At 41.5% G+C, this 14,463-nt stretch overlaps 1 protein-coding gene across 2 annotated transcripts in view; it reads right to left on the bottom strand.

Annotated features, from left to right (window-relative positions):
• The window catches only part of SI (sucrase-isomaltase), a 265,979-nt gene that overhangs the window by 22,664 nt on the left and 228,852 nt on the right, over positions 1-14,463 (bottom strand). For both annotated transcript variants that reach the window (XM_081189871.1, XM_081189870.1), the window contains exons 39-50: positions 14,143-14,177; positions 13,934-14,050; positions 9,619-9,767; positions 8,551-8,635; positions 8,408-8,464; positions 7,448-7,572; positions 5,375-5,463; positions 4,209-4,258; positions 3,342-3,512; positions 2,248-2,397; positions 1,595-1,801; positions 374-528 (exon numbers count right to left, since the gene is read on the bottom strand). In XM_081189871.1, the coding sequence (XP_081045997.1) occupies positions 374-528; positions 1,595-1,801; positions 2,248-2,397; positions 3,342-3,512; positions 4,209-4,258; positions 5,375-5,463; positions 7,448-7,572; positions 8,408-8,464; positions 8,551-8,635; positions 9,619-9,767; positions 13,934-14,050; positions 14,143-14,177 (1,390 nt within the window). The remainder of the gene's footprint in view (positions 1-373; positions 529-1,594; positions 1,802-2,247; positions 2,398-3,341; positions 3,513-4,208; positions 4,259-5,374; positions 5,464-7,447; positions 7,573-8,407; positions 8,465-8,550; positions 8,636-9,618; positions 9,768-13,933; positions 14,051-14,142; positions 14,178-14,463) is intronic.

The following is a 14,463-nucleotide window of genomic DNA, read 5'->3' as shown; positions in this document are numbered from 1 at the left end:
AGTTTAGCCCTCGCAGAGCTATGACTCCCAGCCCCTCAGAAACTACAGTTCTCAGGATTCTCTGGGAGAAACCATGCACTTTAGGTATGTTTTATCTGCCTGGTGTTGATGAGGTAATGCCTTCTATGGACCTTTTTGAGATCAGGAAGAGTGGTTGGCCAGGCAGACGCCAGGATGCTTGATAAATGTTTAGTGGAAAGAACAACAACCACACACACACACACACACACACACACACACACACACCTTCCTTGTCTGAATTTGTGTGAATGATACCATAGCCTCATAAGCAAATTAAGACCTTGGTTCAGGGTGTTTTCCTGCTGATCCTTGCTGAAATGAATCTATCGATAAAATCAAAGGCTCCACTTACATAATAGTTCCTGTGCTTTTGCGTCGGATCTGAAGGCCAAATGGATTGTTCACAATGTCCACTTGATACAGCCGGCTGGCTTCTGTACTTTGAGAGCTGCTTGGCGTGAAGAGCGGGACTGGAACTTCGTATCTTTTGTGGTTGGGATCATAGATCTACGGAGAAGGGATCATTCTTCAGCGTGCATAAGATATGTAACAAAACCAAACATCACAAGGACCTGCTTGTCTATAAGAGTCAATGCAAAAGGACAGTTCAACTACTGTTTTATTACCCATTTTATTTACATGAGAATCTCCATCCCACTTTTCCAATGCCCATGCACACTTCACTCCAATTTAAAATCACAGTTTAATACATTGCACACTAGTAAAAGGTACTTTTAAAAATATATTCAAAAACATCCATGGTAGAAATCACAGTAAAAAATGACTTCAGCAGGCAAAAGCTTCACAGAATTATAAAATTTGTATTGACCAATCTAGCAAAGGACAGCCAGAGAGAAAAAGGGCCATATTATTGCCCCATTGTAGAAGTGCTCTGCTTGTTGGCACTGACTTTTCAAAGCTTCTTATCGTGCACATTCTAATAAGTTGTCTGCAATGTTAGTTCCACTCCAAGGAGACCCACTGAAAGTAATGAGCATGACTAAATCATCTATTAATTTCAGTGGGTCTATTCTGGTAGAATGCACTGGAGATACATCCCAGTGCTTATCCACACTTACTTTTCCTCTGCTTTTTCCAGGTATAGTATGCTCTTAAATGCTTCATGTCCAAGGGCCCATTTTAATTTTAATTTTTGCTCTGGAACTTTTCCACAAAAAAAATGCTCATTAAAGCTCAATCGGAGCAAATGGCAATCTGTAGAAAACCTGAATTGCTGTTTGCTCCGATTAAGCACTAAAGAAGGGTTTTTTGTGGAGAAAGCTTTGGGGCAGAAAACAAACAAACCTAAACCCAACAATAACATTCAGACACAGAGCTCTTAAGCATGAACCTGTGTCTGGGGGAAACAGAGCAAAATGTAAGTGCTGATAAGCCTTTGATGTCTGCATACTAAAGTACTTTTCTCCAGCAACAGCGGCAATGATGGGATTATCATATCATGGAACTGAGAGGATGCACCAAAAGGGTTTATTAAGAGTGCCATCCTTGGGGAAGGTTTGTTAGCTGCAGCATCTTTAGGGGGGTGGGTGTACTCCATGAGATTACAGTTTACCTTAAACTGCAGCATGTTGTTGTAATGGTAGGTCACTACCAAGCGAAGCTGGTCAACAGCTGGTGATTGAGACCCATAAGGATTAGGATAGATTGTGTTCCTCTGCAGATCAGCTGTCACGCCCTCAGCACTGTGTTGAATGTTACTAGCGGTGTAGCCATAATTCTTGGGATAAAAGCAGTGAGGCACACCAGGAGTAGAGACAACCTGAAATAAAAGACCATATTAAGTATGTCAACACTATGAGAGAGGCTTCAGCAATAAACAGTAAATAGGTTTGACAATGGGCAATGGGAGGACTAATGAGGGCTAAGGCATACAAAGAGCTTAAGGAACAATTTAAGGGTATCTTTCACAAGTAAAATATGGTCGAAGCAACTTTTAAAACAAAACAAAAAAACTCAGCTAAAACTGCCCATAAAAAGCCAATATTGGTGTAGAACTGCAAATCCGAAAGAAAGAAAGAAAGAAAGAAAGAAAGAAAGAAAGAAAGAAAGAAAGAAAGAAAGTCTTACATTCCCATAGTTTCAGATCAAAATTAAAATTCATCATCACAAAACAAAATGGTATCAGATGAGATTCAGAAACTGGGTAATTTTTTGGCACATCAAATGGTTCCATTTCACCTGTTTCACCAATTCCCAGTTGCTTACCTGCCAGAAACAGCCACGTTCTTCACAAGTGCTTCGTGTTGGTTCTGGGTATGGATAACAATTGAATTTTTCTGTATCTTCTGTAGGCTGCCCCCATTTCAAGGTATACTTTTGCCCCAGTGCAAGCTGAAGACCTTGAATGTGCAAGAGCTTTGGAAATAATAATAAAAAAGCAACAAATGACAAAAATCATTTCACAGTTCTGTGTACATTAAACAGCAGCCTCATTTTTAAAAAATGAAATGTAGTTTTATTTAATTAGTTTATATGAAGTAGAGCTGGCTCTTTGCAGCATACAAACATAGCTATAAATGTATATGACAGCAGGCGGTAGCAAAAGGAAATGGAACATTGGGAAGAAGCCACTGTCTCAGTTCATCTATAATAAGCCAAGATGGCATGGAGAAATTTCCCCAGGGACAACAGCCAAGTGGAACTCGGAGGTTCCATGTCAAGACAAGCTTAGGCAATTTCAATAGGTCAAATAGTGGGAACTGGGTTAGAAGTCTAGGGATGGAGATCATCAACACACAAAGGAGAAAACTGTCTACGATGCAGAAGACAAGCAAGTTAGATTAAATGTGGTAGCAAAGGCCTGAATTCTTAGCTACTGACAGAGGCAGAATATCGAGGATGCTGGATGATGCAGTTTGAAAGAGGTGCCACTCTTGAGAGCTAATTGGGATCTGAGACATACTGTAACCACTAAATGAAGCTTACTGCAGGGAACAGAGCCTGAATGGTTTCATCTGCAGCTTCACAAGGGCTCATACCTGACTGGACACCTTATTTTCCCAACAAGTAATCACAAAGCAAAGAATACTTTGCGCACCCTGCACCCTGTTACTTGCCTTCAAGACCCAAGCAATGTGGAACTGAATACAACCACCATGTTTATTCCTCTTCCCCTTTCAATTAGGGGGAAAAAATGTGAGATTTAATGGTGCACGGGAAGAACTTTTACTAAAGTAAGTATTCTGGTGTCTATGTAAGCATGAGGATAGTACCAAAATGAAAGCACACCAAATGTAGAGATTTGGAGAAATTCTTTTAAGTAATGAAAGTGGTTCATAGTGTCAACATTTTTTCCTTACCTGAGTTGAAGAATCATAGGTCTCATTATGACTGGATGAGATTGGCGCACCATTTTGAAACACCATAACATTAACAGGTTTGCTTGACAGTCCTAAAATTTTAATTTCGCTGAATTTTAAGTTGTTTGGGTCAAAATATCCCTCGTGGGCGAGGCTGATGTCCAAAGCATTCTGAAAGAAAGGGTATGGGTTTGTTTTTTTCATTTCATGCTGTTATTTATGATTTCACAATTGCTTGTCACAGCCTCTCTCTTCCTCCAGTCTGATTTCATCATACAAACTTTTGCTTGAGAAATAGCATCAAGATGGAGGACATTGCACAAATGTATTAGCAAAGCATTTATGATACCAAATCCTACAAATCTATTTGCATGTATAAATGCTCAAAGCACTTGGATTGTTAGCCAGATTTTGACTTCTAAAGCTGCCAGAGACGGCTATTTAACATCTATTTTGAACAATTTAATTAGAACATCACTTAATGGAAAGGGTTCCATTGACTCCACTAATTACTGTGGGACAACCCAACTAAAATAGAAACTAATTGCACACTAAGGTTTCTTGACCAAATGTGTGTGTGTGTTTATTTCTTTTTTCATTGTTTGTTTTTGTACATCTACTGCAAATGTTCTGAAACCTGTTGCTACGTGCAGGATAATTATATGCAGGTGCAAATGTACCAATTTATCACATCAAGGGTTTGCTATTTTAATTAAATAGAAGAAACATCTAAGGGCAGTGCCTGTCAGTCAATCAATTTCTAAATAGGTGCAGAGATCACTAGTCTCAGAAAGACCTAATTCTACACCAAAACTCGGCATCATCTAGGAGCAGGAGCAAGGATATAAGATTAGAGATTATACATACCTGACTGACATTAAATGTGTGTAAGAGGTAAAGGCCATTCTCATATGCATCTGTAATAAGAAAGCAGCAACAGAATGATTAAAGGGGAAGACTGCTAAAAGGACAAAGAAGCAGTTTCCATTGGTGCATGGGAATGCAAGAAGCAATGACAGCAAGCTTTAGACAGCGACAATAAGTACCCCATCCTACAGCTCTCCTAGCAATATCATGGATTTTTATTTCTGTAGACAGGTTCTACTTTATGGGCACATTGATTAGGGACATTATAGTTTGGGGGTTTCTTTCTTCAGACCTGTCCTGGGCATGAGCCAGGCACTCTTAAGTAGGGTAAATATATGAAATTAATGGAAGTGAACTTTCGTTCAAAACCACCGAAGACATATTTACATTATATACTTAGGTATATGAACCAATCTAATTTGGATGTTATCCAAGGGGCTAGAAGACACCGTAGTGCAGTTCCTATGAACACCACTGGGGCAACATCAGAACTCCAGGCCATGTGGAGAAGTGCAACACAATTTCTTTTCCATGTTTGTGTTACCCCTGTATTGGAAGGATGCAGCTGTTGGGAGTGAGAATAATCAGGATATGGGCTCCTCTTATATTGTCTTGAACTACTTACTGATAACAGATCAGTGATGCGAGGAGGATGTGAGAAGTATAGCTGAACCCATGGTACTGGTAATTTTAGAAAGGGCCGTAGGTTTATGTTGTTAATCATCTTTTTTAAAAAATGGTTATTTGTATTCAGTACGCCTGCTATTAAAATTCTTATTAGCGACTTTTTTATGTTCATGTGGCGGTGTTCTTCAAAATCTGCTAAAACAATATTGTTCCCATTCCAGCGTTTCCCATTTCAAGAGGACGGTGCCGACACAGAAGAAGGCAAGTTGCACCTTCTTATCAGGTGGTCCGGAACTTATTTAGCATCTAATTTGAATTTCACATATTCTTAATAAGCTGTGCAACAGCCTTGCAAAGAAGTGGAAGGCTGTCACTCAGTGACAGAGCACATGCTCTGTGTGAAGATGCCTTGGTTTCAGTCCCTGGCAGGTAGGGCTGGGAAGGACTCCTGCCTGAAACCCCAGGAAGCCCTTGCCATTCTTTGCCAATGGTGCTGTTCTAATTGTCAGACTCTGTAGATGGCAGCTTTCCAAACTTACCAATAGTTGTTCCATCGTCCCAATAAAGAAGCCCTTGAGCAGCACCATTATCATCCAGAGCAACCGTAAGACCCATTGGTTGCTTTCGACTAAAAACAAAAGAAAACATTTAAATGAGAAATAATTTTGTTTTCATCACTCTTATGAATTAAACTGGGAAACCATTGCCCTCTATCATTCGCTCATACTGAGACATACGATATGCCATGGATTCCTGCCTATTTGTTGTTGTTTAGCCATTTAGTCATGTCCAACTCTTCATGACCCCATGGACCAGAGCACACCAAGCACTCCTGTCTTCCACTGCCTCCCACAGTTTGGTCAAACTCATGTTGGTAACTTCTATAACCATCTCGTCCTCTGTTGTCCCCTTCTCCTTGTGCCCTCCATCTTTCCCAACACCAGGGTCTTTTCCAGGGAGTGTTCTCTTCTCATGAGGTAGCCAAAGTATTGGAGCCTCAGCTTCAGGGTCTGCCATTCCACTGAGCACTCAGGGCTGATTCCCTTCAGAATGGAGAGGTTTGATCTTCTTGCAGTCCATGAGACTCTCAAGTGACTCCTCCAGCACCATAATTCAAAAGCATCAATTCTTCAGCGATCAGCCTTCTTTATGGTCCAGCTCTCACTTCCATACATCACTACATTCCTGCCTATACTGTATCCCAATTTGTGCCCTGCATGGGTGTAGGGAGTAGGGAACAAGCCTGATTTGAAAGGGCATGTGGCAGTGGTGGGTGCTCTGCCGCTCACCTAGACCATTCTCAGAAAAAGTACCACCCTTGGGAACCCAGCAGCAGCACCAGTAGACTTCAGGGCCTGAGGCTGGAGAGCTGACCTAAAAGAGAACTTCCTACCTGTCATCTGTCCCTGAGACTTAAATTGAGATCAGGCCTCATGACACTCGAAGCGTCATCCCTGTCTTCACGCTTCCTGTTGTAAGTGAGGGTGCTGGTTGCTGTGGAAGGAGTTTAGCTACCAGATGACTTGGCACTGCTGAGGTCTTTGCCATCCTCATAGCAACATTTGGGGTTTTTTTTGGGGGGGGGGTTTATTAGTATTAGTACACTAATACTTGTTGCAACTTTTCACAGTAGGGGTCGGAGTCATTGGGATCCATAGTCAGGTGTAATGATCTCTGGCAGGCAAGCAAGCCCTGATAAGAAGTAATGACTCTCTGGTAGCTTTATGTACATTTATTACAAAAAAATCCATACACATCCAGAGCATGGCTTTTCACCTGCTCGCATTGACAACAGTTGGTGAGTCTGAAACTTCACCCCTCCCATGGCAGGAAGGATGCAAAACTCCTGCCTTTTCCCTCTTGCCCTTCTGTTGCCCTCTGATCTTTCCAAGCACCTAGAGCGGGGACTGAGAGGCTGGCCTCCCTCCTCCTCACTTTCACTCGACATAGTCTTATACCTCTGCTTATCTGGTGATTGCCTAGCAATGCTCTGACTGCCTTCCAACTCTCCCTCTTCTAGAGAGCTAACAGAGTCTTCCCTGGTAGGGGGGTTCAAACTGCCCTCTCTCGACTCTGTCAGGCAGCTCTCATCTGCAGAGTCGGTCCCTCATTCATTGAGTTCTATTTCTGAGTCTAACTCTTCCCCTGCACTTGGGGGGGGCATGTTCCTGACACCAGGAGGTTGGCCCTTCCCTTCCCTCTTACAGGTCTTAGGCTGTCACTTCAAGGCCTTAGTCTCACCTCTGGGAACCAGCATGGCCACCACACTTGCATGAGTGGTCTGCCAGTAGCACTTAAGGCTATGGAAGGGACCCAAGAATCTCCCTTTAATCTAGGTGGGATGGAGTACTGGCTGCTTATCACTGGAGCCCCCACCCTATGCCACACCAAAGGTATGCAGTAACCAATAAACGTTGTGGTTATCTGACACCAACTTGATCATTTGCCAAGTTATTAGCCTCCACACAACACAGCCTTGATAAACCCTATGGATGGAAACAGGCAATCAGTTGTAGCTCCTACTGAATATCTATGTATTTTTTGATTTGATCTACCTATATAAATAATTTGTAAAAAAATAAATAAATAAAATCCCACATATCTGACTGTACCTGGCATTGGTATTCAGATCAGGTAGTTGCCATGGGATAATGTAGCCACCTCTGAGATGAAGGTTGATGTGTTCAAGCTCAGCTTGTAAGACAGAATAATTTCCTCGGACTCCAATGTCCTTGCTCTGTTCATGAAAAGGGGGAACTTTCAGTCTTATTTTCTAATGCTAAAATCTGTGCACACACACAAACATCCAGCCAATCGTTAATTACAAGTACAAGAAGTAAACTGTCTCCTCCCCAAGACTCACTGCTTTGGAGGTGGCAGCACAGTTCAGTGTCCTTGACTACGTCCCCAATCTATTAAATCAATACATTTTACAAATCTGTGGGCCAACATTACATTTCGGGTAATTTAAAATGGCAGCCAGCCATTTTGGGAGCTTGGCTCCCATTCAGCAGCAGCATTGTTGGCTGCTGTGGTGACACATTTAGGGAGCCTAGTGGGGAGGGTGGTGAATGGCTGCACAATTGAGCAGGCTGGTGAGGGTCCCTTGGCCCATGACCTATCTCTCTGCTGGTGCCAGGCCTGTTCCTTAGGGCTGGGGGACCCACTGGAACAGAATGGGCTATGATACAGAGAGCTGAACAGGTGGGGAGGGGATATTGCACAAGGCAAAAGTGCTTTACCAGGCAAAGCTACCAGTGGATCTTGCTTCTCGATCCCGAAAGACCTACACTGGCTCCCAAGACATTTCAAAGCACAACTCAAAGTGTTGGTGCTGACCTTTAAATCCCTAAATGGCCTCGGCCCAGTATACCTGAAGGAGCATCTTCAAACCCAGGATAGGCTACCATACAACATGATTATTGGCTATGTAACACGTGCATTAAAGGCATGACCCTCAGCAGTTGTGATTCCCTGGAATTTTGGAAAGCCCTTAACACGACATATTACATTTCCCCCTTAATTTAATCTGTTTTCACATTTGGAAGATGGTTCAAAGGAATTTCACTTACTGTGTAATAATCATACCAGCGGGCATCAGGAAAGTAAGCATTCACTGTTGTTTGATTCTGTAAATCAAATACGTACATTAATGTTGTAGAAAAAAATCTTTATTATTCTTATTCTTAAACTTTGCCTTTACATATCTACTTACTTCATCCAGAACAGGGCTGATGAGCAATGCTGGTCCCCAGAGAAACTGTCTGTCTATGTCCCATGTTGTTCTATCATCTGTAAATCTGAAAGCAATACAATAAATTATTAAGTGTGATAATGCTACTGGAAAAACAGTCTCACTATATATTAAAAATGGATATAGATTTGGATCTGGAATATCTTAGCAGAGTGATCAAAATATTGAAGAATATTGAAGCAGTTTAATTTATATGTCTAATCAATAATGGGTGCAGATGGGGTGTGTGTGACAAAAAAAGGAGACAGTTTTTCCAGTATCTTTAAAAAAGAAAAGAAAAAAGCCCCTAAAATCTCGACATAGATGCTCCATTTCTGGCAATAAATTGGGCTCAGAGCACACATAATGTATTTATTTATTATATTTATCAGTTGCTTTTAGCATAAATATGCTGCTAAACTGATGTACTCACACAAATACAGAGCACACTTAAGCTATTTTCAGGTGTTTGCCAAAATATACAAGATTTAAAACATATATAAGTCATGGCCCCAAGATCCCTGGACATATTTGTGCTGCTTGCTCAGTTCTTGACTTTACAGGCACCTCATCAAGGAATTATCTACATGAGAGAGGAAGTCTTCAAAAGCAGTTATGAGATCCTATCCTTAGTGACTTCATTTACATATTTCAATTTTTATTCTGTGTCTTCTCCAAGGAGCTGTGGGAAGCTACGATACTCTTCCCTCAGACACGCTACCTTCATAACAATCCCTACCCACAAACTGGCTGTGGGGATGTTGGGAGAACCCCAAAATGGTGCACAACAGTGGGAGGAGAGGAGAGATCATTCTATCAGGCAAGCGATTCCCACAGAACTATGTTGAACTCATCCCCCTAAGTCTTTAATAAACACAGAAAACTGAAATACCTGTCAGTGCCGTAGGCCATGCTACAACTCACGCTACAAGTCTGCACATACATTTTAGTCTTTTAAAAAAGAGCAAACCTTTTAGCACTGGTGACCAGGACTGTTTTGTCTAACAAGCTTACATTTCAAATGAACTTGGTAGAACATTTAATACTTACTCGTGGAGTAAAGGGCGCACAACTGTGCTTCCGTGATCATGAGCCTCATATAACAGTGTGTAGAGATAGGGGAGCAAAGTGTATCTGGTATTGAGCACATTCCTGGATAGGTCTTCGAAAGCCCGATCAAAGGATACAGGATCTTGCCTCTAAAAACACAAAGCAGCCTAGTCATTAGACCTACTGAAGCTCTCTCCAGTATTTATACATGGCACACCTAGAACCACATATATTGTGCATATATTAGGGAGACATTTTAAGTCATATAACTGTTGTCTTTCAGCTATCTGAGTTCTTTTAACTCTATTTTAGGTCAACATAAGCTGGGCATGCTCTCAGCTTTATTTGGCCCCCACAACTATGGTATCCAACGATTGCCACAAGAGGGCTGATTTACTCAATATATGTCTATAATTTGATTATACTTCAATTGATTATTTGTAGCTGAATCAGTGGCTTGGCCTCACTGAAAAACACTGTACTTCATGTAAGCATTATTTCAACAGTGTTAGATCTGTGATGGATCATTCGCATAGGCAAGTCATGAAGAGAAAGCTTTCAGCATGTATGAGAACCAGTGTGGTACAGTGGTTAGCATGTTGGACAAAGAGAGACAGTGGTTCAAATTCCAACATATCCATGAAGTTAACTCAGTGACCTTGGGCCAGTCACCACATCTCAATCTAAACTACTTCACGGGGTTGGTGTCAGGATATAATGGAAAGAACCAGGGATATAATGGGAAGAACAATGGAGAAGAAGTTCATGGTGAGCTCCAGTACCTATTTTTCTAGAGAAATAGCACCGGGGAGAACCCAATAATCCACCTTGAGCTCTGTGGGGAAAAGGTGGGTATAAACGTAATAGCATTAAAATAAATTAATATGAAAATCAGAATAAGAATGCAAATGTGCTTTTCTTGTTAAATCACGATGAGAGTTTTGATAGGAGGTGTGGCGTTTGCCTCCTAGGTGGGTCATAAGGAAAGGGTTAAAATGAGTGTGATGTGATTGGCCAGTGGAAACTGATAGGTGGAGTTAGGGTTAGAGGGGGAGTTGTGTGAAAGTCAGTTGAGAGTTGGGAGTTGAAGAAGGAGGAGGGAGGTTAAGTCTGTAGGTTGGTTGAGTTGTGTGGTGAGGGAGTGAGAGGAGTTGTTAGGTAGAGTCAGATAGATTGTTGGAATAATCAGTTTAAAGTTATTAGGAACAAGTAGGACAGTTAAGGAACTAAAATTAAGAAACAGCCAAGAAAAATTAACTGAAACCATGTTCATGCCTATAAAATAAACTTGATTATTTGTTAATGTTTACAACTGTCTGGTCTCCGTGTGTACCCATGAGGAGAAACGGGTTGGTGGCAGCGAAGAAAGCAATCACAGTGGTGGCACAGGGTCAATAGACCGTCCGGGAGCCCTGTGTGATCGCCACAGGAGGTGATACAGAAATGGAATTAAGTACATTAATAAATAAGTGAACCAGACCCTTCTGAAACATCAGGGAAAAACCTGCTCTCCTTCTTCATATGGTGTATTACAAAACCCTCATGGTCTGCTCCTTTGGACCAATTCTACTTTTTATTTGCCCCAGCTTCAACATTTATATCAGCCATGTTAAAGCTGGGCCAGATACTCTGCACACTAATTCACAGGGTGGTTCATTCCCTACAACACAGTTGTGGATGGGAGAGAACCCAAACACCCCTCTTAAATGCCTTGGGAATTTCTGTCCCAAATTAGAAAATGTAGCAGCTACACTGCTGAGAGTCCCTCTGCCATAGACTGAGGCAGCAACAAAGATTTCTGGGGTGGGGTGGGGAATCTCTCTGCCACTTCATCTTGAATTTCCCCACCCAAATTCCTACTATTCACCAATTTTGCCCCCCATCCCAAAGAGATAAAAATATCTGGGCAGAATTCTTGGGGCCAACATTATTTTAAGCAACAAATGATGGAACTTGGTCCAAAGTGATATTCTGCAGAATGGAAAAGGAGATAAGGAGGAATGAGTTGTGCCCCCGATTCACAGTAGCACCACTCACCTTTGAAAACATTTCACAAATTTCAAGTGTGTGAGACAGAAGGGAAGAAAAATTCCCAGTCCGGTCTACAGAACATGTGACACATTCTGCTAAATTCGCCTTATTTCCTGCAGGGCACCACTCAGGACTTTTAAAGGGGGGGAAAGGAGTGCTAATGAGTGATGTCAAGCGGCCCTTTCAATCTTTATTAAAGGAAAGGAACAATACCTTGGCAAATTGGGTTAGACTGGAGGCAACATGATAACCCTGAATCTACATTTTTAAAGGCTTTTTAAAAGACCTATTGAAAGGTGTGCTGCTGCAAGATAAAGCACTGCCTTTTTTAAAAAAGGAAGTGGCAATTCTTTAGAAATGTGCAATAAAAATAGATCTTGCTACTCCAGAATAGTCCTGTTTTTTTTTTTTCCTATTTAACTTATCCCCACTTTTTAACCCATTTTCTACAATACCCATTTTCTAAGCGTGATCTGTTTTTCTGTGCTTTCAGGTACCGTGCTTCCTTTAAAAGAAGGGACGCGCGTGGCGCTGTGGGTTAAACCACTGAGCCTAGGGCTTGCCAATTGGAAGGTCGGCAGTTTGAATCCCCCCGACGAGGTGCGCTCCCATTGCTCGGTCCCTGCTCCTGCCAACCTGGCAGTTCGAAAGCACCTCAAAGTGCAAGTAGATAAATAGGTACTGCTCCGGTGGGAAGGTAAATGGCATTTCTGTGCACTGCGCTGGTTTCGCCAGAGGCTGCTTAGTCATGCAGGCCACATGACCCGAAAAAACTGTCTGCGGACAACTGCTGGCTCCCTCAACCAGTAAAGCGAGATGAGCGCCGCAATCCCAGAGTCGTTTGTGACTGGACTTAACTGTCAGGGGTGACTTAACTGTTTAACACGGTGGTTCCTAAGATGCCAAAGCACAGTAACCTTTGTGTGGAGTGCCCCAGGCGGCGGAAGTGCTTGAGGCAGTGCTCCACCTGCCCCACCACTGCTGAGAGGGAGGCATTACATTCTGCAGCATTGCCACTCACCTTCCCTGCCCCTGGGCAGAGAAGTTGAGCAAGCAGCAACACTCTTTGAGCAGTGCTCCAGCTCCTGCCATGTTCAGTGAGAAATTGGGCACAGCAGTAGCAGAAGTAGGGTGTGGCAGGAGACATAGGGTGCCCTAAGGTGGGCCAGGATGTGGCGATTCCCATTTCGCCTCAGGCGGAGAAACGGGATGGGCGGCCTGTGTGGTATGCAAAAGGGGATAGCAATATTTCTTTGTTTTTTAACATTTTCCATGCTTTATTGTCCGTAATTACATCTGTACAACAGAACTGTATCTTCACTGTTATCTCTAAACCAAATTCATTAAAAACAAACAAACAAAAGAATACAAATCTTCTAACAATAATTTTTCAACATAAACTTTGACTTTCCATCCTTTCCATATTCTTTTTATTTTAATAAACCTATTGCATAAACTTATTAACATATTTAATAATAAAGAATTAATACTCATATTTTCTTTCTTTCTTTTAACATGGATTATTTACAGAGATCACTCAAAGGCTGCAACCGATTATTCTTTAAATATCTCTTAAGAAATTCCCAATTTGAAATGCTCCTGCTTAGATTTATCTTTAATCTGTTCCGAGAGATTATCTAGCTCAGCATATTCTACCAGTTTCAATAACCATTCTGATCTAGTGGGCATAGCAATCTAGTGTCTGAAAAGAGACATCATGTGGACTGGACAGGGAATGCTTTGGCAGCAAAGATCTGCTCAGAGGTGGTGACCAGGTATTGTGGAATGCACTCCTTATTGACATATGAGATGCCCCATCTACATTGATATTCTGCGGGCTTTTTAAGGCACACCTCTTTACAATGGCATTCCCTTCTTCTCTGAACTGGAGACTCCCATTTTCATTGCTGTCTTGTTTCAATTAGATTGTTTTGTTTTAAATCACGGTAGATTATATTTTAATATATTAGTAGGGTTGTTTTAGTGTACATTTTAATTATTGCACATTCTATTATTAATTATCTGTGTTTTAAAAATGTTGTCTAATTGGTGTTTTGCAAACTGCTTAGAGGCCATCTTGGCATTAAGTAGTATATTAATTTAAATATAATAAAAATAATAATAATTGAAGATGATGCGGCAAGGGAATGCTCAGGAGGAGGAGACTGCAGCAATGAGGTAAGGATTTGACCATAGCAGTTTTAGATGAGGGCACAATGGAAAAGTAGCAGATTTTCACAATGTAACTAAAACAAGTAATTAAAAAATGCATAGCAAAGCTTACCATATAGCCTATGCCGTTGTGATTCCTGGCAAATGGATAAAAGGCTCCCAGTTGCATCCAACGGGCACACATTTGGTAGTTTGTATGATCATTGAAACCACAGATATCTGCTCCAGTCTGAACATATTAAAATAACTAAGTATTAATGCCACATATTATTTCAAATATAGGATAATAGGTTAAATTGTGGGGTTATGACTCAGACTTACGTAGGATATTCCGAAAAGGCTGAACTCCATCATACCTGTAAGAGCAATAGTCTAAGTTTATCAAATGCATCTCCCTTCACTGTAAAAGTCACTTATCTAACATTTTGTTTGGGTCTTATTCAGTCACATACACACAAGCCGTTAAGCTGAATGCTAGTTAACTGGCAGGCCAAAATGGAAGCATAGGACAGAGCATGTGTCAAAAGCGCTTTAATTTGACTCTAGGAATCCTTCTCGTTTGCCTGTAACTGAGATCACTTAAAGTGACAGGCACAAAACACAGGGCTAGGGATGAAGATATAATCCAGTTGCATTTATACA

Source organism: Podarcis bocagei, assembly GCF_964188305.1.
Source record: "Podarcis bocagei genome assembly, chromosome: 4".
NCBI lineage: Eukaryota > Metazoa > Chordata > Lepidosauria > Squamata > Lacertidae > Podarcis > Podarcis bocagei.
Note: the sequence above shows the minus strand (reverse complement) of the source record. Positions and strands in the feature narration are given on the sequence as shown.